This window comes from Schistocerca americana, chromosome 2 (assembly GCF_021461395.2).
Source record: "Schistocerca americana isolate TAMUIC-IGC-003095 chromosome 2, iqSchAmer2.1, whole genome shotgun sequence".
Classification (NCBI taxonomy): Eukaryota; Metazoa; Arthropoda; class Insecta; order Orthoptera; family Acrididae; genus Schistocerca; species Schistocerca americana.
Genome location: NC_060120.1, coordinates 718,493,256 through 718,519,983, shown reverse-complemented (window position 1 = coordinate 718,519,983; position 26,728 = coordinate 718,493,256). Strand labels below are relative to the sequence as shown.

The 26,728-nt window shown below is 41.4% G+C and overlaps 1 protein-coding gene across 1 annotated transcript in view; it reads right to left on the bottom strand.

Annotated features, from left to right (window-relative positions):
• LOC124594375 overlaps nt 1–26,728 on the bottom strand; it is a 74,984-nt gene that overhangs the window by 22,037 nt on the left and 26,219 nt on the right. Inside the window, exon 4 of the mRNA XM_047132744.1 lies at nt 12,595–12,734. Coding sequence (XP_046988700.1) covers nt 12,595–12,734 — 140 coding nt within the window. The remainder of the gene's footprint in view (nt 1–12,594; nt 12,735–26,728) is intronic.

The following is a 26,728-nucleotide window of genomic DNA, read 5'->3' as shown; positions in this document are numbered from 1 at the left end:
TCTTGCGGTTCCAGACTGCAGCGCCTTTAACCGCACGGCCACTTCGGCCGGCCACTTGTGTAATAAAACTGGTTTTATAATAGTTGTCCTTGCCATGTATCTTAAATTTCCATATAATTTTGTGTCGATGAAAAATCTTGCAATCAAGAGTGTAGCATTTCTAAAACTCTGGAAATGTATTTCCGTAAGTTATTGTTGTAATGGAAAACTTCAGTGTTGGATGGATCATAAAGAAGTACAATTTTTGGTGACTCCGGTTTTGACAGTTGCAATGTTTTACTGTAATACGTTCTGTCGTAGTTGCATTAAATCAGGTGCGATTTCTCATTAGGAAATACCAGGTGTTCCACGCACGCACCGCTCTCCGTTGACATTAGTTTATCCCGGATACCACACACGCCGAAGGTTTGCGTAAGCAGAACAGTAATGCGGTCTCCACAACAAACGGAGAGGAGACCCTGCTAAATGTAACAACAGCGCTGGAAAACAAAAACTTAACTGTTGTAACTAATTTACCATTGCTGTGGGTCTCACCGTAGATCAGTATCATATCGGTGTATAGATGTAGTACATTGCATTTGCTGCATGTTTGATAGTAAGACCTTACTCGAGTTACAAACAGACAGCCATGCGACCTTATCAGAGTGGACCCACAGAAAATGCACGCAGATGGCGGCACAGCTCGATCAAGGTTTGTTTGTACACGCACCTCCCCTCTGAACAGCAGTGAGGAGGCAACCCTTCTTGCAGCAACATATGCTGGAAACACAAAACTATAGAGGACTTGCGTAGGCCTGCTGGTATATACAGACCAAAAGATAATTTCCTTTGAACATATAGTTACTACAATCAATTTATAACTTCAAATACAAACGGGAGCTCTTGGTACGAAATTTAAATTACTCTATGAAATTCAATGTCGGCATCGGTTTGATCATGGGTTTAAATTATTTTACGAAACTCAATATTGGTGTCCATTTGTACATGGGTAGCCATTTTGCATAATTTGGAGGTATGTAAATAATAATGAGCAAATGATATGCGGTTTTAGAGGAAGACGATGCAGCTAGAATTATCTTAATTTCAAAAACTTACTGTGAACCAACAACTTCATTTCATATTCAATTGACACGGTTTATTCGTCGGATTATTGCTGATCTGTGAGGCGGAGCTTAATTATTTTATTTATGTAATAAAAAATTATTTCAAATTCAAATTAAAGTTACCTACACGATACAGTTTACATTAAAGTAAACCATTTCTGTGCCCGCCGTAGTGGCCGAGCCGTTCTAGGCGCTACAGTCTGGAACCGCGCGACCGCTACGGTCGCAGGTTCGAATCCTGCCTCCGCCGTGGACATGTGTGATGTCCTTAGGTTAGTTAGGTTTAAGTAGTACTAAATTGTAGGAGACTGATGACCTCAGAAGTTAAGTCCCATAGCGTTCAGAGCTGTTTGAACCATTTTTTGAAACCTTTTCTATTATGTTTCCCTCAACTCTCTGCTAAACTCTCATACACATTTCGCAATTTTTCTGTGTTAGATATGTCTTTTGTGTAAAAAAAAGGATGTATCTAGCCAAATGGAGACCATTCATCAATAGAATATTCCGGAATATGTCATCCCAAAATGAATGTCACAGAACTGATAGTTAAGACTGCAGTATTTACTGTGTCGCTGACACAACTGAAAGATGATGTATATCAAGTACTCGAGCTTTATAATCAGGGAATTTTTTTTCAATTGCTGATCATTAGTAGTAGTAGGATATTATCTTGTAATTACTTGACACTTTAGCCTATACCATGTTCGTTAGCTTTGGAAATACGGGATGCCCAAATATGTTCTGTGCCGTTGCGGTGTTGGCTGTCTGCGGTATTCTGTCTCTTTGAATACATGGTCTCGTTGTCATTTTATCCATCCAGTGCAACTCTGTTCAGTGGAACTCAGTCGGTCGTTTCTTGCTAGGGCCGTCCTAACTGCCTTACTGCATCTCCGTGTTCTATTGGTTCCCTTCTTTCCTCGCTTGAAACAGTATTATTTGTTGCTATATTATTGTCGTACGGCACATATGCGCTTCCTCGGAAATAAAAACAGCGCAGACTTTAATGTACTGTACACAGCATGAATGTAATGGTTAACAGCAGGGAAACCACACATATCTCGGTGTAAGTCAGACCGTTTCAATCTTCATCCTAATGTTCATCGTCTCTCCATATCACTGTCATTGTCCAAAAATAGTCACAAGCTAGTAGTTTTTGATGGGATGTAGGAGAATTACTAGTAAGTTTCAACCTGTACCCACTTCTCGAAAGGCACTTGGCACGTAGCCTTCATCAAGAACCAATAATTATTCTTCAGGGCACCAGAAACTCTATGTGATCAAAAGTATCCGGACACCTGGCTGAAAATGACTTACAAGTGCGTGGTGCCCTCCATCGGTAATGCTGTAATTCAATATGGTGTTGGCCCACCCTTAGCCTTGATGACAGCTTTCACTCTCGCAGGCATACGTTCAATCAGGTGCTGGAAGGTTTCTTGGGGTATGGCAGCTCATTATTCACGGAGGGCTACACTGAGGACAGAAATTGATGTCGGTCCGTGAGGCCTGGCACGACGTCGGCATTCCAAAACATCCTAAAGGTGTTCTATAGGATTCACGCCAGGATTCTGTGCAAGCCAGTCCATTACAGGGATTTTATTGCCATGTAGCCACTCCGCCAAATTCCGTGCATTATGAACAGATGCTTGATCGTGTTGAAAGATGCAATCGCCCTCCCCGAATTCCTCTTCAACATTGGGAAGAAATAAGGTGCTTAAAACATCATTGTAGGCCTGTGCTGTGATAGTGCCACTCATAACAACAAGGGTTGCAAGCCCCCTCCATGAAAAACACGGCCACACCATATCACCACCGCCTCCGAATTTTACTGTTGGCACTACACATGCTGGCAGATGACGTTCATTGGACATTCCCCATACCCACACCCTGCCATCAGATCGCCACATTGTATACCGTGATTCTTCACTCCACAGAACGTTTGTACACTGTCCAATCGTCCAATGTTTACGCAAGCGAGGCGTAGTTTGACATTTGATGTGTGGCTTATGAGCAGCCGCTCGACCGTGAAATGAAAGTTTTCTCACCTTCCGCTTAACTGTCATAGTACTTACTTGCTGTGGATCTTGATGCAGTTTGGAATTCCTGTGTGACGGGCTGGATAGATGTCTGCCTATTTCACGTTACGACCCTCTTCAACTGTCGGCAGTCTCTGTCAGTCAAGAGACGAGGTCGGCCTATAGGCCTTTGTGCTGTGTATGTCCCTTCACGTTTCCACATCACTATCACGTCGGATACAGTGGATCTAGGGATGTTTAGGAGAGTGGAAATCTCGCTCTGGCGCACAGACGTATGATACGAGTGACACCCAATCACCTGACCGCGTGCGAAGTCCGTGAGTTCCGCGGAGCGCCACATTCTGGTCTCTCACGACGTCTAATGACTACTGATGTCGCTGATATGGAGTACTTGGCAGTAGGTGTCAGCACAATGCACCTAATATAAAAACGTATGTTTTTGGGGGTGTCTGGGTACTTTTGATGAGAAGTGTATCATTCCCATTCAAACGTGAAGCTAAATTCAGACTACAAAACTGTAAAGAGAATAAGACATTTTTGTGAACCGAGTAGTTTAGGTCACGCTTTTTATTGGAATGTAACTATCGGTGTCGGCCAAAATTGGCTACCAACAACGTCATCATCCACTTCAAGCACTCGCAGAAAATACTCGTAGATTAATTAAAAGTTAAAAGATTAGTACGGGATGAAACACGGTATTAAAACCAGAAGAAGAATTTTTGTACAAAATTTTAAAAAGCATGTTGAGGTATTTAAATGGAAATGGCGCAAAACAGTGGTGAATTAATTATTGTAGATAAAACCCTGAGTAATCTTATGAGAAACCCTCTGAAATAAAATACAGTGAAATTTAGGTTTTACGTTCCATTAATAACCATTACGTCTTATTCTATGACTATTAGTGATTGTTATTACCAACTCCAATGACTAGGAAGTAAGCCTAAATACGTAACTCGCTGTTAGAAAGCACAAATTTCTCATCCTACACGAGAAGTATGAGCACTGTTAGTAAAGCTTTATGTCGTAATAAAATAAAATGCCATCAGTTTACGTTCCCCTTCACGTAATGTATCCGCTGTTTGCTTGAACGATGACCTGGTAGGAACCAAATCCAATATGTTTGGTCCGGTACACTACTGTCACTTTTGACATTTGGACATTATCGATCATAGGGAGAATATCTGTGAGTTGTTTTACTGTAACTGGGTCATTCTTTATTCTTTTATTTATTGTGACTTAACTTCCACAGCCCCTCATTCCGCCACAGAAAGGTTTCTCAACGACGCAGTTGGCCCCTATTAAACGAAACTACTTTCCGTCGTTAAACGAAACTCATTTTCTTCTCCTGCAAAAGAAGCACTTTAAGAATATGTAAAATTGTACATTACACAAGTGTTTAAATACTCTTGATACCGTACTGATTTTGAAATCTATTTGCCATCTTCTGTGAGTCTTTTGATGGAAGTGAGGACGGTAAAAAGAAGCTTGCCTCTACACTGATCCTAGACACATCGCTTGAGGCCCCAGAGCATAAGTATGTGGAGGGAAGTCCGTGTGGTTCTGTGACGCATAGGATACTAATAGAGTAGTGGGCTGACGTGTGGTGAGAATGTTATTTGGTAGCGTTGGCTGTAGTTGAAATTTCTGCTTGGGTTCAAATAGTATATGAACACAGAAGCCTTCTATGGGTAGGTGTAGAAAGGGATGCGAGGAAAACCGTGAAGGGTAGAGTGGGATCTGATGGGAGGGATAAATGTCCTGCAGGGTATCTATATCTACATACACGCCCTGGATATCACAATGAAGTGCATGACAGAGGATACTTTCCATCGTAATAGTTATTAGGGCTTCTTCAGGTTCCAGTCACATGTGAGAGACAAGGAGTATGATAGTTAAAATTTCTCTCATCTCATTGTAGTTGGTCTTATCTTGCCTGCGCGATGCCTAAATCATTGTCCTGCTATTCAGAGGGTGCCTGTCAGAAGGTTCATCGAACCACCTTCTAGGAGCTGCTCTACCGTTCCACTCTCGAACAGCGTACAGAAGAAACTTAAATTTTTCCGTGCGATCTCTGATTTCTCTTACTTTATTACGATGATCGTTTCTCGCTATGTAGATGGCCGCCAACAAAATATTTTCCCACTCTGCGGACAAAGATGGTACTGAAGTTTCATGACAAGGTTCTGCCGTAACGGAAATGCATTCATTTTGATAACTACCGCCACAACTCGTGTACCAATCTCATTTGGTCCATTACGATCATGGGACATCGGTTGGTAAGCCTTTTTTAATGTTATTAAACTTTACCGACAGCCGTACACTTCAAGATATTTTATTTTATTCAGGAAGCGACCAGTTTCGGCAATTCATTTTGCCATCTTCAGGCCTCATACGCTTTTTTCAAATCAACGAACTTAAAACTTAATATCGTGAATTCCAATCATTGTGCAGGTGCTTCATACGAAGACGTGTGTTGCTGTCACTTCTTTGTATGAAGCACGGGCACAACGATTGAAATTCACGATATCCAGGTTTATGGCTCTATACGAGAAGTTCGTTGATTTGAAAAAAGCGTATGGGGTCTGATGATGGTAAAATGAATCGCCTAAACTGGTTGCTTTCAGAATAAAATAAAATATCTTAAAGCGTACAGCGGCTAAAAAAGTTTATTGACATTAAAAATTCGTGTACCATGTCCATAGTACTCTCTCCCATATTTCCTCTTTCCCACATTTCGCGATAGTACAAAATAAGCTGCGGTCTTTTGACTTTTTCGGTGTCCTCAGTCCGTCCTGCCTGATGCGGATCCCACACTGCACATCAGTAGTTCAGAAGAGGACGGGCAAGCGTAGTGTTCATCGGTCTCTTTAGAGGAACTGTTGCATTATCTATGTGTTCTGCCAATAAATCGCTGTCTTTGGTTTGCCTTCCCCAAAACTTTATTGATGCGATAGTTCCAATGTTAATTATTCATAACTGTAATCCTTAAGTATTTATTTGAATTTAAAGCGTTTCGTTTTTCATGATTTATTTTGTAACCAAATTTTAGTGAAGTTCTTTTGGTTCTCATGTGCTTGACTTCACACTTTTCGTTATCTAGAGTCAATTGCAACCTGTCGCACCGTACAGATATATTGTCCAAATCATTTTGCAATTTGTTTTGATCATCTGTGCACACAATCCAGGAGGGCTGGTAATGTTGTCTCCCAAATCGTTTACGTAGACGAGTAACAGCAGAGAGCCTATACCACTTCCTTGAGGAAAGTCAGATATCACTTTTGTTTAACTCGATGACTTCCCGTCAGTTATTATGAACAGTGACTTTTCTGACAGTAAATTACGAATCCAGTCACAAAGCTCAGGCAATACTCAATTGGCATGCAGTTTCATTAGAAGTCGTATGTTAGAAACGGTGTCAAAATCTAAAAATATGGAGTCAATTTGAGAACTCCTGTCCACAGTACTCTCTACTTCCTGAGAATAAGAGCTAGTTATGTTTCACAAGTACGGGATATTCTCAATCCGTGCCGGCTATTTTTCAATAAACCATTTTCTTCGAGGTGATTCATAATGTAAGGCGTTGTACTATTTCTCTTGATTCAGTTCAATTCGTTCGGTACCTCCGTGACACACTCCCATGAGTCATATAGACATGTGCTCATTCGTGCCATCCTTATCTCTGTGCGTTCAGTACTCCCCGTTAGTCCTATTTTGTGTGGGTCACAAGCGCTCAAGGGCTATTTTAGGATGGACTGTACAAATGTTTTATAAGCAACCTCCTTTGTAGAGCAGCTACATTTTTCTAGTATTCTGCCAATGAACGAAGACTGTCAGGTACCTCACTCGTGACTCAGCTTATGTGATCCGTCTATTTCAAACAACTGCAAATTTTTGCGCCCAGGTATTTGTATGACATAAGCGATTCCAGTTGTGCCTCGTTGATAACGTGACCGTAGGGTTTTACTTCTTTTTCCTTTTTTGTTCATATTTTTATTTTTCTGAACCTTTAATGCATATTGCCATCGTTTGCACGAGTTAAAAAACTGATGAAGATCATACTGCATATTTATGCAACTTTTGTTGAGACTGTACTTTATTATAGATAGTTTGTGATGATGTAGTTAAATTCAAAGAGTAATATCTAAATTTTTTTAGTTAATTAAACAGCATCGAGTGAAAATCGATGGAGTAAAATGATCGATCTTATACAAAAGATTACTGTTAAGGAAACCTTTATGACAATAGGCGCAAGTGTAATATCAGTGAAAAATGTTCGATGGAAAGAGAGGGTATTTTGTGAAAAAATTATAATTTTATGAAGAATAAATTACAGAAAAGAACGTAAGTTATAAATGTACTGACTGTAACAGTCTGAAGGTATTAGAAAATGTAATTGATTTCAACAAAATGAAATCATAAAGGTAGGGAATCCACTATGGTGTTTTGGAAGACCTTGGTGCTAGCACAGAGGAGAAGAACGAAGAACAAGAGCAGTTGTAGTCGAGCCATAACAGTGTACGTAGCGTGGTGTGTCATGTCTGGCGATTTGAGCCTTAAGCCATAACAATTCGGAGTGAACGTACTTAATATTTGTTATGGCAGTGGTTTATAGTTCCTGAAGTCGTCTCCAATTTATTTTGTGTCGAAAAGCAAGAATATCCAACTGGTTTGATATGATGGAATATGGAGCCAATGATCAAAGAGTAACCATGGGACACAAGTATGTGGCAGTTATAAATTAATACCAACATTGGAGACGTGAAGAGTCAATCCAAATTATAATAAAGCAAGCACCAACTTCAACACTGATACGATTGGAACGAACAAGGCAGTCTTTATCAGTGTATCAGAATGTTACAGTCAACCTCACGGTCTACCAAAGTTCTAATATACACTACTGGCCATTAAAATTGCTACACCACGAAGATGACGTGCTACAGACGCGAAATTTAACCGACTGGAAGAAGATGCTGGGATATGCAAATGATTAGCTTTTCAGAGCATTCACACAAGGTTGGCGTAGGTGGCGACACCTATAACGTGCTGAAATGAGGAAACTTTCCAACCGATTTCTCATACACAAACAGCAGTTGACCGGCGTTGCCTGGTAAAACGTTGTTGTGACGCCTCGTGTAAGGAGGAGAAATTCGTACCATCACGTTTACGACTTTGATAAAGGTCGAATTTGTAGGTTCTCGCGATTGCGGTTTATCGTATCGCGACATTGCTGCTCGCGTTCGTCGAGATCCAATGACTGTTAGCAGAATATGGAATCGGTGGGTTGAGGAGCGTAATACGGAACGCCGTGCTGGATCCAAACGGCCTCGTATTACTAGCAGTCGAGATGACAGGCATCTTATCAACATGGCTGTAACGGATTGCGCAGCCACGACTCGATCCCTGAGTCAACAGATGGGGACGTTTGCAAGACAACAACCATCTGCACGAACAGGTCGACGACGTTTGCAGCAGCATGGACCATCAGCTCGGAGACCATGGCTGCGGTTACCCTTGACGCTGCACCAAAGACAGGAGCGCCTGCGATGGTGTACTCAACGACGCTCCTCGGTGCACGAATGGCAAAACGTCATTTTTCGGACGAATCCAGGTTCTGTTTATAGCATCATGATGGTCGCATCCGTATTTGGCGACATCGCGGTGAACGTACAATGGAAGCGTGTATTCGTCATCGCCATACTGGCGTATCAGCCGGCGTGATGGTATGGGGTGCCACTGATTACACGTATCGGTAAACTTTTGTTCGCATTGACGGCAATTTGAACAGTGTACGTTACATTTCAGATGTGTTACGACCCGTGGCTTACTCTTCATTCGATCCTTGCGAAACCCTACATTTCAGCAGGATAATGCACGACCGCATGTTGCAGATGCTGTACGGGCCTTTCTGGATACAGAAAATGTTCGACTGCTGCCCTGGCCAGCACAGTCTCCAGATTTCTCACCAACTGAAAACGTCTGGTCAATGGTGGCCGAGCAACTGGCTCGTCACAATACGCCAGTGAACTGTGATATCGTGTTGAAGCTGCATGGACAGCTGTACATGTACACGCCATCCAAGCTCTGTTTGACTCAATGCCCAGGCGAATCAAGGCCGTTATTACGGCCAGAGGTGGTTGTTCTGGGTACTGATTTCTCAGGATATATGTACCCAAATTGCGTGAAAATGTAATCACATGTCAGTTCTACTATAATATATCTGTCCAATGAATACCCGTGTATCATCTGCATTTCTTCTTGGCGTAGCAATTTTAATGGCCAGTAGTATAGTTTTGTTAAAAGTGTTTATTAGAATCTCTGTCCCAAAGTCACACATCGGTCCAAAGCTCCCCGTCCTTTTCGTTCAGACTTCACTTGTGTGTCAATCTGTATAGTCAAACGATCGTAATTGGTTCATCTTGGTGTTACGACAATCTTGTTGTGTCACATAAAAGTAATTTCCAAGAATAATTGTTTACTTTAAATTTGAAAAGACAATAAGTGTGGTCGCTTTGATATGTCATTGTAAAGTTCAATTTAACTAGATTTCTTGCTTTTAAATTTGCTTTATCAAAATGTTAACTTAACGTAATCATTTAATTTCGAGATGGCAGCGATTAAGCCACGTAAAAATATATCAGTCTGCACCCTCCTGTTTCCAAGTAAAATTGTTGCCTCATTGGTTATTAATGTAAATTTACTTGTGACATATTTAAACAAATATAAACTGAAATAAAGTTGTCAAAGAACTCCTTCAGAGCTCACGATCAAAACAGTCTTCACATACATGGTTTTCTTTCAGTGAATCTGTCGTAAGGTAAGGATAGAAAGCTGCAAGCTGTTTGCTACAGAGGTGCGGATAAAACCAATTCCAGGTAGGCCATATTTAATGTTGTGTGTGTAACAAATTGTGTGGCGCACCAATCCTGAAAATCGAACCTCAGTATCCGTACTTCCCTTTCGAGAGAAGTTTGGAACATAAATATGTGCCTTTCTAATAACAGTATTCTGTCAAGTAACACGTGTCAAAATTTGTGTGAGAGACTGTTGTTAACGTTAGTAAAAAAAGTGCAATGTTGTGCAGTTACAATGAAAATGTTCAGCTGGGCGAACTAAAGGCTACATTTTTCTGAGAAGTGAGACGTAGTTAGCGCGGAAAGGACGTGGGTCACGGCAGGTAGCGGCACACGGGAGGAGTGCCATAAACCCGCCCGTTAAATATATTCACTTCCCTCAGCGTGGTCAACGCTACAAAACAGTACAGAAATTTTTTGTACATTATGACTTTCATTTTATGCAATATTAGCGATTCATACAGCTATATATTGTCAGGTTCGTAGTTAAGAACCATTCTTTTCCGTGCTATGTAACGTTAATATAGGTTTGATTACTCGCGATTTGGACATTTACAGCACAAAGGCGAATGGGTCACCCGTGGAACCGGCGAATTCGGTTTCAAGCAGCACCATCTGCGAAAAATCTGAACTTGTCAGCATACAACATGAACGGCGAGGGTCCACACTTCCTTGGTTCACTATTGAAGTTCTTTCTCCATCTGTCGATCACTCTCCATCCAAGATAAAATGCTGCATCATCTCCTACAAGAAACCCTCAACCCCGCTACTTTCGACAATAAACCTAGGCATATGGTTACCCTATACTGGTGAAAAATGTAATTTGTGGATTCTGCACCATTCTGTGGCCTCACCCTTTGCTGAATCATGTCTGGGTAAATGCCTGTCGAAAGCGCCAGCTCAGTGAACAAAAAGAAACCGTTCTGCCTCTGTGCTGACATTGCACAGGACACTTTAACTGCAAGTCAGTCGCCGAGATGCTGAGTTACACATGGAGGCTTTTTTGTATCAAATATTCGAATGTTCTATCCACTGAACTATATCACTTACGTACAAAGCTGTCTTATTGCTAAAAATGAGACGTACAGCAAATGATTTTTCCTTCACAGATTCCAGCACTGCCGTAGCATAATTCGTATGTTTGACGTAGTCTTTCTGTTTCAGTTTCAGCTTCAATTTGAGAACACGCCAAACAGTTACTTGCAGAATTTACAACTTTCTTCTGCATTCCTGCGTGTATTTCCGTGAACAATGTTCAACTAAATACGAACTCTCTCGACGTTTCATGCTGATAAGGTTGTTGATCGATACTATTTACTTTACAAGAACATAATGTCTTCTCAATGGACCGAAGCCATTGACAGATTTTGTCGGTATTTGCAGGTGTTTGACTGTATCACCGCATAGTGAAGACAGAACAATTTTTAAATTCTACACGTATAAAACATTCTGTACGAAGTCAGAATTTTTGCTAATAAGGCGGAACACTTCACTTGTTCATCACCACGCACGCTCCAGTTTCCCATTCACTGCACTTGAGAAATGATCAAAACTTCGACCTTTCTGTTACATTCTCTAACTATTATCGATATATTGCTACGCTTTAAATAGCTGTAGCCGTTGATAAAGTCTCCTCGGGTTATTAGCCAAGTCAAGGCGTCGTTCCACAGAAGGACGCCTTCACTCCGTTGATAACTTGAGCAGCCTTAATCATTGAGATTCGCCGAGAAAGCCTAAATTCGCATGCAGCTGCATCCGTTTTTAACCACTATATTCATTTTGCAGTGTCCTGTATTATACGATGGCGTTCTGAAGTGTAATGCATCCCAATTTTTTATCCTGTTCTCAATATTGGCCTAAGTATTGCATAAAATGCTGACCCAAGCTGCATCCTACCGCCGCTAGAGGGCTCTGAAGTGTAACGTATAACATGGTGACGTAACGTATTTATGTCGATGCATCAAGGTGCTGTAATCGAGTTTGTAACCAAAGAATTCGCTCATATGTGGAGACTGTATCCTTCAACCTAACAATGCCATGCAAAACATAAGCGCTGTGACATCTCCAACAATCTGACACATTGGGTTCACTGTCATCGACTATCTTCCGTATCGTCCTGCCCTGGTCGATTTTAATCTGTTTGCAAAACTAAAAGAACGCCTTCGACAACTTCAATTTGATTTGAGGACGTGGTGCAAGCAGTGGTGAAGTGGTGGCTCCGTCAACAAACATTCTATTGTGAAGGTACCAACAAGCAAGTCTGTCACCATGATGACTACGTTGAGAAACAAAAAGATAGACATGTAGACTATAGATGTAGTACGTTAATAAAGTTTGTTTTATTTAAAAAGCTTCAAGAGCTTTTTCATACAAAATTAATGGGCATTACTTTTCAGCTCGACCTTGTAGTTAATCTCATTATTTAAGTAAATTGTGATGATAAAATATCGCTTTTCAGTGGTTCTTCGTGTTCAGACTGTGTACTGAAAAATAGTAAGAGAGGAGAGTAAATAAAAGGGCACATATCGTAAGCGTCAACATATGCTCCTTGATAAATTCCTGTATCAGATGTAGTCTGAAGGGAAGTGCGGCTGCTGGGGGACTCACCAGCGCGGAACTGTGCGTCGTCGCAGAGGAAGCGGAAGGTGTAGCGGGCGCCCTCCACCTGCTGCTCCACCAGCCGGCGGCTGCTCACCGACGCGCACTGCAGGTACTCGTCCACGCAGCCCATGCCGGTCTGGAACGCGCTGCGGCAACCACAGCACAAGCGACGCGTAAAGCTTATTTGGCCAGCCGTGGCAACTGACTCTACACGTGTCTAAAATATGACGAGCTTTATTAGGTTCAAATGGCTCTATGGGACTTAACATCTCAGGTCATCAGTCCGCTAGACTTTGAATAACTTAAACCTAAGTGACCTAAGAACACCACACACATCATATGCCCGAGGCAGGAGTCGGACCTGCAACCGTAGCAGCCGCGTGGTTCCGGACAGAAGCGCCTCGTCCACAGCGGCCGGCTGAGGTTTATTAGGAACCACACAGGTGTGATATGTAGAAATCTTAATAATGGAATAAATAAAGTACTCAATTACTGGTGGCCGAGAGGTTCTAGGCACTACAGTCTGGAACTGCGCTATCGCTACGGTCGCAGGATCGAATCCTGCCTCGGGCATGGATGTGTGTGATGTCCTTAGGTTAGTTACGTTTAAGTAGTTCTTAGTTATAGGGAACTGATGACCTCAGAATAAAGTCCCATAGTGCTCAGAGCCATCTGAACCATTTTTCAACTCAATTACTTTTTTGTTGTTGTGCAGCTACTTTTTTGCATCCCTGCTACACTATGATATCCTCGCCACTTGAGGACCCGAAGTCCAATGGTGCAGCCTACTGATGAAGTAAGGAGTCCAATGCAGCAACGACTACAGCAGTTATGAAACAGAGAAAATGTATTGCGAATACAGTCAACCTCCAACTGCAGAATGGAACGATGACACTGAAAATTTGTGCTGGGCTGGGACTCGAACCGAGAGATCCCGCTTATCGGGAGCGCTTGCCTTAAAACATTTTTTTAAATTTTTTAAATTTTTACGATCCTTTTGCCTCCTCTTAATCCTTCCTTACGCTTGCCATAAGCGCTTTTGTCGGTGTCGCTTCATTTGCGACCATTGTTATTCCTATTTCCATAACGTAAGTGTCTTGAATGAAATAAGTAAACGATAAGTTCATGAAACAAAGAAGAAACACCTACTAAATGAGCAAAATGTGATGATAATACAAGAAAAGGGCTCTGTGGCTAGAAAATAAAAGAAGATTTCTTCACAAAAAAACAATATTTCTTGAAAACATAAATAAGTATGCGTTCTCAACACCACTTCATCCTTTTTTTTTTTTTTTTTTTTTTAGCAGAGCACATGAGAAAGAAAAACAAATAAGGCTGCAGATCCAGAATCATCCGTGAATAAAAATGCATAAGAAAAAAAATGTAGAAGATGAAGAGAAATACGAAGTTAAAGAAACTAGGAAGACTTGCATAGCCATGCTCTACATCTTCGCGCCAGCATAACAACGTCTGCTTTATCGTTCGAAGGGGGACGTGGGATCGTCCTGTGTTGACTGGCGCGTTTCTTCGAGATTTCGGGTCCTGGGCGGATTAGCGAAAATTATTTGTAAACAGTTCGTGAAAGTGGCTCGATGGTGTCGATGTCGGTGCAGGGTGTGGTGTTGTACTTGGAGACGTGTCCAGAAGTCCGCCGGATCGACGATGCCGTCCCGAAAGAGGTAGTTGTCACCATGCCTCTGATCCATGTGATGGCACGCCACATAGAAAATATGTCGTGTCGGAATATATCAGCATGATAAGAGAGACGTGACGTGGAGGTACTCAGAGGTAGAAAGCCACGATTTTCTTTACAGGGGTCCCGACAGCTGCTGATGCGCCACACTCGAAACGGTGTAAATCCGTATCTTCGACATTCCACTTGAGGCAGAGAGCTGACTTCGCTAGCGCTATGCGATGCTGTTTCTGTCTTGTAGTATATTTGCCGTTGACGAGAAGGCACCACGTCGCAGTGGTACTGGTGTGGTATGTTTGATGAATCGTAGGCCGTGAAACCTGGGGGTGAAGTGCTTCAACGGGGTTTCGGGGTGTGTGCAGACTGAGGAGGCGATAGATGTCGCGAGTGGTCATCTTCCTGGTTCTGGAGAGCTCGGTGCATATGTAACTGATTCCAAAAAGAAACGGCCAATGTGTGGGATATGAGCCAATGACGGTGGTGGGCGTCTCGAAACAGGTGCGAAGTCGGTGGTCAACATTCCAGTGAAACTAATATCTTTTCTTTCCCACAAGCGGGGATTGTAGCTTTCACGTTAACCAATTATAGGCCACAGTACCGCTTAAGTTCGGTCATCAACTGGACTTCGAAGATGTCTCTGGAACATATAAAGTAGTCAAAAGCGTCCTATAGGCTGTCAACAACCATTTGAGCTATCCATGGACGCTCCACGCCAGACCCAAAGTCCCATAAGTCGTCGCCCTTGTGTCATTAACCTGCACTCGTACACTGGCTGTAATTCTCGTACCGGCATGCATGTCCGAAGGAACGTTGCATCGTACTTGTTACAGACACAGCCACTACAGGATCGTACTTGTCTGCCAAAACCAAAATAATGACTTTCCATTAAATGTCTCCCCTGTACTGGAATTACAGTAGGTATACAAGTGACTTATGGACGACAACCTATAAAACTTCGGGTCTGGCCATCAAGTGTGCACGGATAGCCAAAATGATTATGACGACCGCTCGCGACAGGCAAGATATCCGGGTCCGAGTCCCGACCCGACACAAATTTTAAATGTCGTCATTCCGTTCTACAGTTGGAAGTTGACTGTATTCGCAACTGCGGATACATTCTATGTATTGACAAATTGCCGCATTGTGCTGTAATTCGTTCTCTGTGCGTGCAAAAAACTATTCCCAGTTAGCGGTACTTTACAGAAACAATATACCATAGCATCACAGTGATTAGGTGGGGCGTACGTTTCCAGTATGTAGCGTAGCGACATGGTACATATAACATGGCCACACTGATAATGCTTTAAGTCTAGCTGTCTGCACAAACTGGTAACACCGTAGTCTGCAGCAGTTGCTGGAGGAAGTCTTGTCTTCCGTTCGAGCTATTTCGCCACGTCTACGCACATGGTCTACCAGTAAACCGTGCGTCTCCTGAATGCAATGACTCACTGAAGAAAATGTCTGTTTATTTCATGCATTACGCGACAGTGACGGCCTTACGTTAGATCTACAAAAATTACTATGTGAAAACAAAAATCACAACGTATAGCAAATTAAATTTTAAGTAGTTTCTTTCTCATGACTCGATCCAAGACAGCTCAACCGGCCAAAAAGATGCGAGAAATTGCAAAAGTGAGGTTTTCTTAAATAAGCATACTCCTATAGCTCTGATGGAAGAATGCTGAATGAGAAAGTTGTAGGGCTTAAAAACATGTATGGACTGATTTTTGTTTGCTTATTATGACTACCGATTACTTTATTTAGTTTCGAGGTCTATCAACAATACCGTTTAAATTGGGTTCTCTTTAACTCGTTAACATTCACTTTCTCATACTTTCTATTTGCTGTAAGTATGTAAGTATAGACTGTACTAACTCAAAATAATACCTGTTTGAAAAATGAAAAATATTAATTGTTATTTTACATACATCGACATTTTGAAATAAAAAAGGCGCTCTCAATAATTGGCTAGATCTTCTCAGCTGATGACTCTGCAGTAACGATTTTGTGCTTATTTTCTTCGGGAGGAGTTGTGCTACCACGCTTTTAAATAATTAATTGTAAGGATAAAAAAATGATTTCGAAAAGTTTGCGCTTTTGTTGGTCGTGTCTTTTTAAGTAGCAACATTTTTATATGATGAAAATTCTTAAGAAGTTGCTGCCATTTTTTCACGAATTAAAAAAAATCTAGTGAACGCAATTAACATTTTACACCAGTGCGCATGATGGAAGTTATACTGAATGCTTATATTCTCAGGAAAAAATTCTAGGATATGTTTAATTAATTTTTAGCATTAGCAACTGCGTAATAAAATGAAACATGCAAGCGCGCAGTGCGTCAGCTGCAGCGGGCGGCAGAGTGAAGGGAACTGGCGCGCGCCACATTGAAATGTAAAATATTAAAAGTAAATATTTCCGGTGCTGTTTTACTTCTAAGGTGAAAATTACTGTAACATTTGTTATTATCTCGTCAAAGTAGCACGGAGTAAATATAAAATGATTTTTGTATGAGGTTCAGAAACCGAGATATCGGAGACTGAAAGCGTGGGCGATTTATAACCATTTTTCAGAGAGGGTGCGCTGATTCGTCCCCTCCCCACCAACCACTCTCCCTCCTCCACACTCCGTCGCCCACTGTAGCTGACGCACTCTGCGCTTGCACGCTTCACTTTATTCCTCAATTACTAATAACTGAAAACCAGTGAAACATATCCCAGCATCTTTTTATTGGATATTCAATATTAACTTCAATATTAACTTCCATCAAGCACGTGGCAATAAAATGTTAATTGCATTCCCTATTTTTTTCGTGTCTGCTCCCGAAGTTTGTGTGATTCTTTTTTGTATTTATTTAATTTTTGAAAAAATGTCTGCAACTTTTTTCTTTAAAAGTTAATTTCATAAACTAAAAATTGAGACAGTTAAAACAATATGACCAACAAAAGCGCAAGTTTCTCGAAGTCATTTTCGATCCTTAAAATTAATAAAATCGTAAAAATTATTTAATAGTACGATACGACAGATCTTTTCGAAGAAAATAAGTCTAAAACCCTTACTGAAAAGCTGTGCAGTGAGAAGATATAGCCAATAATGGAGAGAGCCCTTTTTTTCAGAAAGGCCATATACCTCGGAAAATAATTAACATTTTTTAATTTTTAAATCAAGCACTTCTTTGACTTACCGCTGGCTATACATGCAGTAAATAGCAAGTATGAGAACGTTAATTATTTAACGTGTTACATAGAACCCAACTTCTAACATTTCTTTCGATAGTTCTCGAAAAAGCAGTCGACAGATCTTTTCAAATCCTACAGCTTTCTCGCTTAATATTTTTCGATTGGGACTATAGTTTTCTTTGAGCAGAACTAGTTTTCTTGCAAATTTACGGATTTTGTTGGCCATGTCCGTCATGGAGTTTCATAAAAAATTAAAACTTAATTTCCTAAAAGCTCAATTTTTTTGTTTTTCCATAATATTTTTTGTAATCACTACTCCACAATCCCTAGACTATTTGTGTAAATTTTTATTGCGTTTCTCGTCTGAATGCTGATATCTTGAGTGTAATGGTGGCATAGCTACAGTGTATTTCACTTTCTGACACATCGGTAATAACAGGTACGTCCAATAACATTTTTGCGAAAGATTTCTCGACGGTCTGTCTACCGTTGAAGGCCACAAAGACCAGAGGTCTCTCACGCCCATTTGCTGGCACCTGGTAGCTTCAGATATCGTTCTTCTTTCTGAATAGTATTAAATGATTTAGTGATTTTGAGCGATGCTCCACAGAAAACGATTTGCATTCGACTTTCGTTAGCTACTGAGACAGGCGACCCGTTTGAATGTGTTGAGCATTGTATTACTCTAATAGGCAAGAAGTATCACCCAAAACTAACTATATGTTTTGTGGCATAGTCAGAATACCTCACTACAATGTTTAACGTTATTAATAATGATTTACGTATTGTTTCTTTTCGTTTTAAATGATTTCCTTATGTAGTTTTTCGTCAGGAATTAGTATGTTTTAGTCAAACCACGGTTAGTAACTGTGGTGTAATGCTTTTTACTGTCATTGTTTGATTTTTTAGCGTAAATGTATGCGATAAGTCATGTCACTACCTTGTAGTGCATGGTCTATAGCAACACAGGCAGTCTGCACATTTTGAGGTCCACAGGTCCACATATGTGTTCATGGAGATCTTGAAGCTGACCGAAAGTGATAGTTAAGGATTTCAGCCTAGACTTAAACCAACATAATTGCCCATTTATGAAACTATACAAAATGGAAAGAAGTCGCTAACGCTGGTATAAGTAAACGTGCCTAATTGGTATCACATACATTTGGGTCAGTGGAACTACTGTATATTCACTTCATAACTATTCCATTGACAAATGGGTTCTACCCGTAGAACAAGCCTCAAACTCGCGTCGTTGACGGTCATGTGGAAGTACTTCAAAGACGTTTGTATAATGAAGCAGCAAGGTGTTCACTAAGCAGACATCTATGACTACATTCACATAGTTTACTGAGTCGAGCTTGTGATAAAATTTAATATGTTAAAGTTTTCTTAGCATTTTGTTAAACAATTTCTTCTAGCAGCCTACAGCTCCATTCAACAAAAGGCAAAATAAGAACTTAATATGCACTCGCCTGCAGTGACGTTAGAACTGACATTCATACCACCCTTACATCTCAAGATATGTGCGAAACCACTGAGTTAACAACGTCTTGCCTACGGCCACGCTCTTTCAAGGCGATATTGTTCACTGAGCCTTATAAAGTAACGTTATAGATAAGAGCAGTTGTTCATTATGTGAAGTGCGACATTTCAGCAGTCTCAGTGTCTCAACTTTTTGAATGTTATGTAGCATGAGGCATCGAAGTAGAAAGGAAATCCTAAGCTAATTTAGCAGAGCAATTCAGGAAAACACATGACAGTAAATTCACTATCGTATGATTGCCAAATAACGATGACCATGTTTACAATACCTTAGCTGTGTTAGGGGTGGCTGTATAACGGAGAGCTTGTAGTGCTCGTCTTATATGGGCTGTGAAGAGAGAAGGCGCTAGCGCGTTTGACTTTTACGTAAAATCTTCTCCTGATAATTTCTAACGTTGCCCTTCAGGCTATCTAGTTATAAGTCATTCCCGCGACATTCCACATTTTTAAGCTTTCCGGTGTCGATGTGTCTGTTAACGCCGGTGTTACGAAATTAAGCAGGGTAGTAAAGTTATTGACAATAGTTTCCACTGATGCAGCGTACGGCATCTGAAACGTTGAAGTTTATAATTTTCCATCAGGATTAAAATATTTCCAAAATTCAAATGAATACAAAAGATACAAGGACAGTTTGAAGAGAAGCTCATTGGTATGGGATGAAAAAGTAATTAGAAATCAGCTTTGCCCCACATGTCACGAAACAGAAAGAGAAGTACAGTTAACTAAATTTCGATGCCACACAGTCAACATTTGAGGATACAGAATAGAATAAAATGAAAATGATGTTCATAACACAGAAACTAAACTGTAGGTATGGGCAATGTTCAATTCTATCCTTAACACGTTCTTCGCATTGAGATACTAACTAGCATTTTCTTTGCCTTCGTGGTGTTGCCCTCTTGCTTGGTCCTTAAATGATGAAAATAATTCAAATACGTCTCACTGATGGTTTTTTGAGTCTTTCCCAAGACTTTTTTGAGTTTCGTCGCTTGACAGTCGTGAAGCCGACCTACTACATTGTGGCTAGAAGGCTTATGAAATGTATTAGAAATCGAGTGTCACAAGAGAAAGAAGTATTTCTTTGACCGAAATTTCCATGTTAGTGTACTTATCTCTGTAAATGAAAGCAAGATGAAACCCAAATTTATGAACATTCGAACAGCATCAAAACAAAATTACCATAGTCTTCCATTTACAGATGTAACACTACAAACAGCAGCTGAACCAATGCTAAACTACACTCGTGGTCACAAATGAGTAACTAACTGTAGCAGTGTCATAGTCCATAGTACTTATTTCCTTGTTGAGTAATATACTGCGACACGAATTTATTTGTCATCGCGGTGTTGATTCAGCGCAAACAGTTGCAGAGTTCTGCCTGCGTTACTGGCCTCCTGTTGTCTTTTCCTACTGGGATTTTCCTGCAGTCCTGACAAGAAGACGCCGAGGTAAATGTATATATTTGTCGTGACGGAATATCCAATGTTCCTTTCTTCCATATTCACTGGTCATTTGCATCGGTATCAACTAGGAGTAGGGAAGCTCTTGCGAGTGAATTAATAACAACAATAATGGTAACAATAACAAATTAATAATGACTGAGCTTTTTGGATTTCAGAAGAAGTTGACGATTAAAAATAAAAATATGCTGATTGTTCATTTGGCGCAATGCAAAGGCTTTCTTAACATTTTGTTACTGAATTCCGTTCTCACTGCAGAGAGAAAAGAAAAAAAAAAAAATGAAGCGATACGCATCAGTAGTCTAACGAAATCTGAACCAGCAACTCCCCTTGCCTTAGATCACGAGGCAAGCATCGCTCCACAGAGCAATCGTGACACAGCTGCGTTCAGCTCTCTGTCATTGCTCTGGTCGCACTTATTTTTTTGAAAACCCTTCGGAATATGAAATCAGTATCAGTCGAAATGTAATCATTTTCTTAATGTCGAAAATTTAAATTTCGACCGAAAGATGTTGCACTCAGAAGACGTCCAGTTTACTAAAAGACGACGTGCGTATACATACTGCAACAGCTGAAATTGAAGATTTCCTCCAGGAACTTCCACAGCCCATACTGTTGCCATTTTGCGCACGTAGTCTTGTCAGCGTGGCCATGTTGTACGTCCCATGTCGCGCTCGGTGCAGACATACACTATGCGGCAGCCGGGCACCGGTGGGGCTATATGTCAAAGGCTGAGCATTCGCAATAGAAAAACAGAACGATTTCAAACACCTTGTCTTAGAACGCCAATCCTACACACCGAGCTCGGCACCAGTGACTGTTGTAAACGTTTAGAAACCGATTAAAAGATTATGGCAGCGTCAGACCCAACTCAACCGTACTACCTGTTCACTGGAGAAACGACGTGCAAAATATGTATAAAAATAAATGTGGATCAAACTGAAATATCCATACTTATTTCGCCTCAAAATCAAAGGTGTTCTTTGTACTGCAGAGGAGTGGTGAATTATACATGCTGTATGTTCCATGAATTGGTACTAACAAACCCGTCGCTTTCTTGAAATTTATAACCCTGCTACGCCAACCCGCTTATACCATGAATTAAATCGTCTCACAAATACAGATCATGTCAGCTACCCTAAAACCAGCAGTAATCCTTGCCAACTGCAACATTATAGAACTACCCTGCAGTAACATTCCTCCCTTTTCCTGGAACAATCATTGCCCAGACTGTGCGGAATGGCCACGAGAGCTGCTAAAGCAAATCACTTGCATGAATGGCAACATGGATCACCAGATTCACGTTCAGCTTTGCAGTCAGGGACCACGGGATAGCCACAAGAGTGCTCCTGCTGAACATGGTACCCAGCCCATAACGTCAGGCCTAGGTCCATGGCGTCTATCACGCGGACAGGTTGGTTTCAGGTCCTAGAGTGCCTTTCTTTTAAGGAATACACGGCCGTCACTGACACGAAGGCAGAACTAGCTTTCATGAGAAAAGACAACAGTCACCCCTTCCAATGAACTCTCACTTGACGTAACTGATGTTTCAAATGGTAATGGTCTGGAGTCAGTGGAATGTACGCTACAGGACGTCTGGCTCGGAGTTTTGTTGAAGTAACTGATTTGTAACAGTTTGTTGTGTCACTGTGGTGCCAAATGCTGCTCATATTGCCGCTGAAGGTGTAGTACGATGCGCCAGAGCCATAGGCAGAACACGATGGTCTTCCCTCTAGGTAGTGCCACGTGGTCTTACGTAGCTCGGTCTCCTTGCGAATGTACATTCCCATGACCACCGCTGCTAGCAGGCATGTGCAGTGGATACAATCCTACCAAGTCTTTGAGCAATATCGCAGAAGAAACATCCAACTTCTTGTAGCAGCTGTAATACCTCTCTTGGCCATTCCGCACAGCCTGGGCAATGATTGTTCAAGGAAAAGAAAAGGATGGTGTTCCAGGGTAGTTCTATAATGATGCAGTTGGGAAGGATTACTGTAGGTTTTAGGGTGGCTGATATGATCTGTACTTGTGAAGCTTTTTAATTCACGGTATAAGTGGGATAGCGTAGTAGGGTTATAAATTTAAAGAAATCGATAGGTTTGTTAGTACCAATTCATGGAACATTCAGAAGGGATAACTCAGCACTACTCTGCAGTACAAAGAACGCCTTTGATTTTGAGGCCAAATAAGTACGGATATTTCAGCTTGATCCACATTTATTTTTATACATATCTTGCACGTCGTTTCTCCAGTGAACAGGTAGTACGGTTGAGTTGGGTCTGAAGCTGCCATAAGCTCAGATCAGTTGTGGAAACGGATGGAAGTCAAAGGAGCCGAACTCGATGCGTAGGATTGGCGTTCTAAGACAACGTATTTGAAATTGTTCTGTTTTTCCGTTGCCAATGTTCAGACTCAGTGAGGTCTTTGTGACCATAAAGCCATTTTTGACTAACATCAACTCACCACGTCCAATCGCAAAGGCAACTAACGCTCACGACCGTTACAGCGTGTATTTGAAGCAAATCTGATTTAACTACTAGCGCCACTCTTACGCGACTGGGGCGAAATTTTCATAGATATCATCGTCGCGAAGTAGAAACACGTCAACCAACCTTCGTTTCTATCGTACAGTTCCTTGTCGCTCTTGGTGTTCCTATTTTTCCGTCAGTGTGTACAGTCACGAAGCGATGCAACACAATTATGAGTATTGGACACTATGATCATGTTCAAACAACAGATCGTATGTAACCCGGAACTGATAAAAATTTGTGCCCCTTGGGAACGAGTTACAGAGGGGAAAGGAATGACTTCAACAACGTTTATACAAACGCGGACATTGAAACCCTTGCATAGACTGATAACTCTGGTTGGAGAAGACGGTCAAACCTGAGGTTTATTCGGAGCAGCAGCTACACGCAATAGCAGCGGAAATGTCTTTCGAAGTTTGTTGGCGACTGAAAATGATACTGTTCTTTACATGTACATCGTAGTGACTAGACGTCTTGATAGATTCTTCACACAAATATCGTGGAGTGTGCTATTTGGCCAGTCAAGCATTCAGATCACACCGCTCTTCATTAATCTGTAAAATACTTACCTCATGATGTGTATAGCAATTAAGGGATCTGACACATCAGCTGAACCCCTCCAGCACACACATAAGCTGAGGTAGAGTAAGCCTGTTGATTGGCTTCTGAAGCGCGACCGAAATTTCAGTCAGGCATATTTTTCTGGATCAGACAAAGTAAGGTGAAGTTGTGAAACGGCTTAAAAACCTATGCAGTCAAACCAGCTAGATGAAGTGAGATGAAAGGGTTTTACTTTCTGGCGCAGTAGCACCGCTATTCTGGATTGATACGTTGCATCCAAAATATCGCGGCAGACTAATGGACCAAAGCAAAGACTGCGAATATAGTACGCTAAACATCCGCCGGCCTCAAAGTTCGTGTGTGAGACTTTGCTGGCCACATCCATTTTCCACATGATCCAAGTATTGTGACGGGCGGGTAACACGGGCACCAAATACAGCAAGTAGGTTAATGTAGAAGCTTCGCCTCAGGATTACGAAACCGCTTTGCATTCTAAAATGAAAGAAGTCATAAAAGTCGCAAAGATCGATCCATAGCTTGAAGCACTTCACAAATTCACGAGGATACCAACAGGACCATAATCGCGATATTCCAACAAAGGGAGTGCACTCTATTTTAAAAAGGGCACGACGGCGCAAATTTCAGAACGCGCACGCTTAATGTTGTCACCCTTGGTTTTCATTTCACCGAAAGCTGTTTACCCTTCCCTATGTCACGAACCATCGTTTCGCTTCTGATTTCTTGTCATTTTTAATGCAGCCAATTCGCATTGGTTTATCTGCGTTTTTATTTATTTCATTTCTTTGTGATTTATAATGCTGTATTTTTGGCATTCACTGAATACTTTTCTGCTTCTTCCTTTCTTCAATCAGCTAAAGTATTTCTTCTGTTATCCAAGTTTTCTTCGCAGTTATCTTCCTTATGGCTATTTTTGTCTGTCCATCATCAGTGACTGCCCTTTAGAAGATGTCCACTCGTCTTCCTTATCACAACATCCACATCCTTAGAAAACTTCAAACGCTTTTCATCATTCGTCAGTACTGCTTTTCATCATTCGTCACTACTTTCGTATCCCTCTTCCTGTCACGTTGATTCATTTGGACCATTATGCTACACTTCAGCCTACTCTTCACCACCAGTAAATTGTGAACAGAGTCTATTACCTGTTCTTGCTACCCTTGCAATGCACCATTCGCTTCTGGAATCTTTGTCTGATCACGATGTAATCCAGCTGGCACCTACCAGCGTCTCCTGGCTTTTTCCAGATATACTTCCTTTGCTTCTGATTCTCGAACATAGTAACTGCTAGTACCACTGGAATATTATTTTAGATTTCAGTTACCGTTTCACACTCTAGCATTCCTACTAAAAGCCCATATTCTCCCCTAACCCTTTATTCTACTCCTTCCCCTAGCCCGGCATTCCAATCCTTCACGACTATTAGATGTTCATCTCATTTTACGTAGTGAATTACTTGTGCAATATCCTCGTATACTGCCTTTCTCGCCATATTCTGCTTGCGACGTCGGGATGTTTATCTGAACTAATGTTGCTGGTTCTGATTTAGTGTTGAACCTTATGAGAACACTCTGTCACTGAACGTTTCACTGCCACTCACTCTCTGCACCACCTTCTTACTTACAACGAATCCTACTCCTGCATCCCATTTCCTGCTGCTGCTAATATTAGCCCATAGCTCTCTGATCAGAAATCCTGGTCTTCTTTCCATTTCTCTTCACTGACCCACACTATAAGTAGATTGAGCGCCACCCTTTTCAGATTTTCTAGCTTCCCTATCACGTTCAAATGCCGACTCGTACAACGTTACCCTTTCATTTGATGTTCAGTGTTTTTCTCATGGTCACCTCCCTCTTGGCAGCCCCTTCCCGGGAATCCAAATACGAAGACAATCAGGAATCGTTGGGCAACGGAGAGATCATCATGACACTTTTTTAATTATGGGTCAAATGTGTTGTAGATACACTATGTGTTTTTTTTTTTAATGCAGTGGGTTCCGTTATCTTGTGCACCCTCATGTCTTTAATCATTGCAGATATTTCAGTCTTTTAAGGGCAGTTTCCCACCCCACGGGCAAAAGAGTGTCCTGAAATCTGCCCGCTTCTCCGCCTTCTTTGACAAGGCCGCTGTCAGAATGAGGGTGACCTCTTGTGCCGAAAGTCTTTGCCTGGAGTTACTGACGATTTTTATTCGGAATTTAAGCACTGACTGGATTTAGTCCTGCACCCAGGACGTTATTCTTAGACCATTGGTCTAGGGGAGGACAGAGGGCTTAAGAGATTAAAAAAGGGGCTCAGTCCATAGAGTACTTACCCTTGAGTTCCAAGCTAGTTCACAGTAAAAATCTGCCTTAAGGTATCGAATGTGCACACACTCCCCTGCGCAGTGAAAATTCTTTCTGGAAACAATCCATCAAAATTTAAAAAGAATGGCCATTCTGATATCCTTTTCAACGCTAACCATGAGTATTTCAACACAGAGTCAGATACCAGAGGTGTACACTGATGCTGTACGACAAAGTCGAGGTCATGTAATCTACACGAGACAATACTCACTCAGGTCCTATAGTCGTCATTATTATTATTGTTATTACCATTATTATTATTTAATATCACAGGTTCTCTCGAGCTTTCGGGTGTTCAGCCGAGTTGTTGTTTCCATACTGTGCACAATATTTCGACGATCGACCCATCCGTCTGCTTCAGGTGCTGCGAGTTTTGCCCTTGTGTGTACTCGCTGCCTGGAATCCAACCACACTGTGACCTATTACTGGTATCATGCCACTATTTATAGCCGAGATCGATTCCCGACGTCATCACACCCATTGATGATCTTTTGGTTTACAGAACACGCACTGCTTCTCCGTGAAACACAGATTCCCTAAACGTTTCCCAACTCTCACGGAAATGATGGTCGGCAAGATTTAATAAATTGAGTGCCACACCCAAGTGTTATTTAAACTGGAACCTCCATCGTTCGTTTCTGACATTGTTATTCCAATAGGCTCCACAATCATGCTGTCCCAGAAACTTGACATTTGGGCCATGATGCTGATCTCACCATATTTCAATTCATGATTATATTGGAGTCTGTTGTTGGTTTATTTCCGTCGGGTGTGTCGCTGATGTTCCTTGAATCTCTCTTCGATTGTTCTTGATAGTC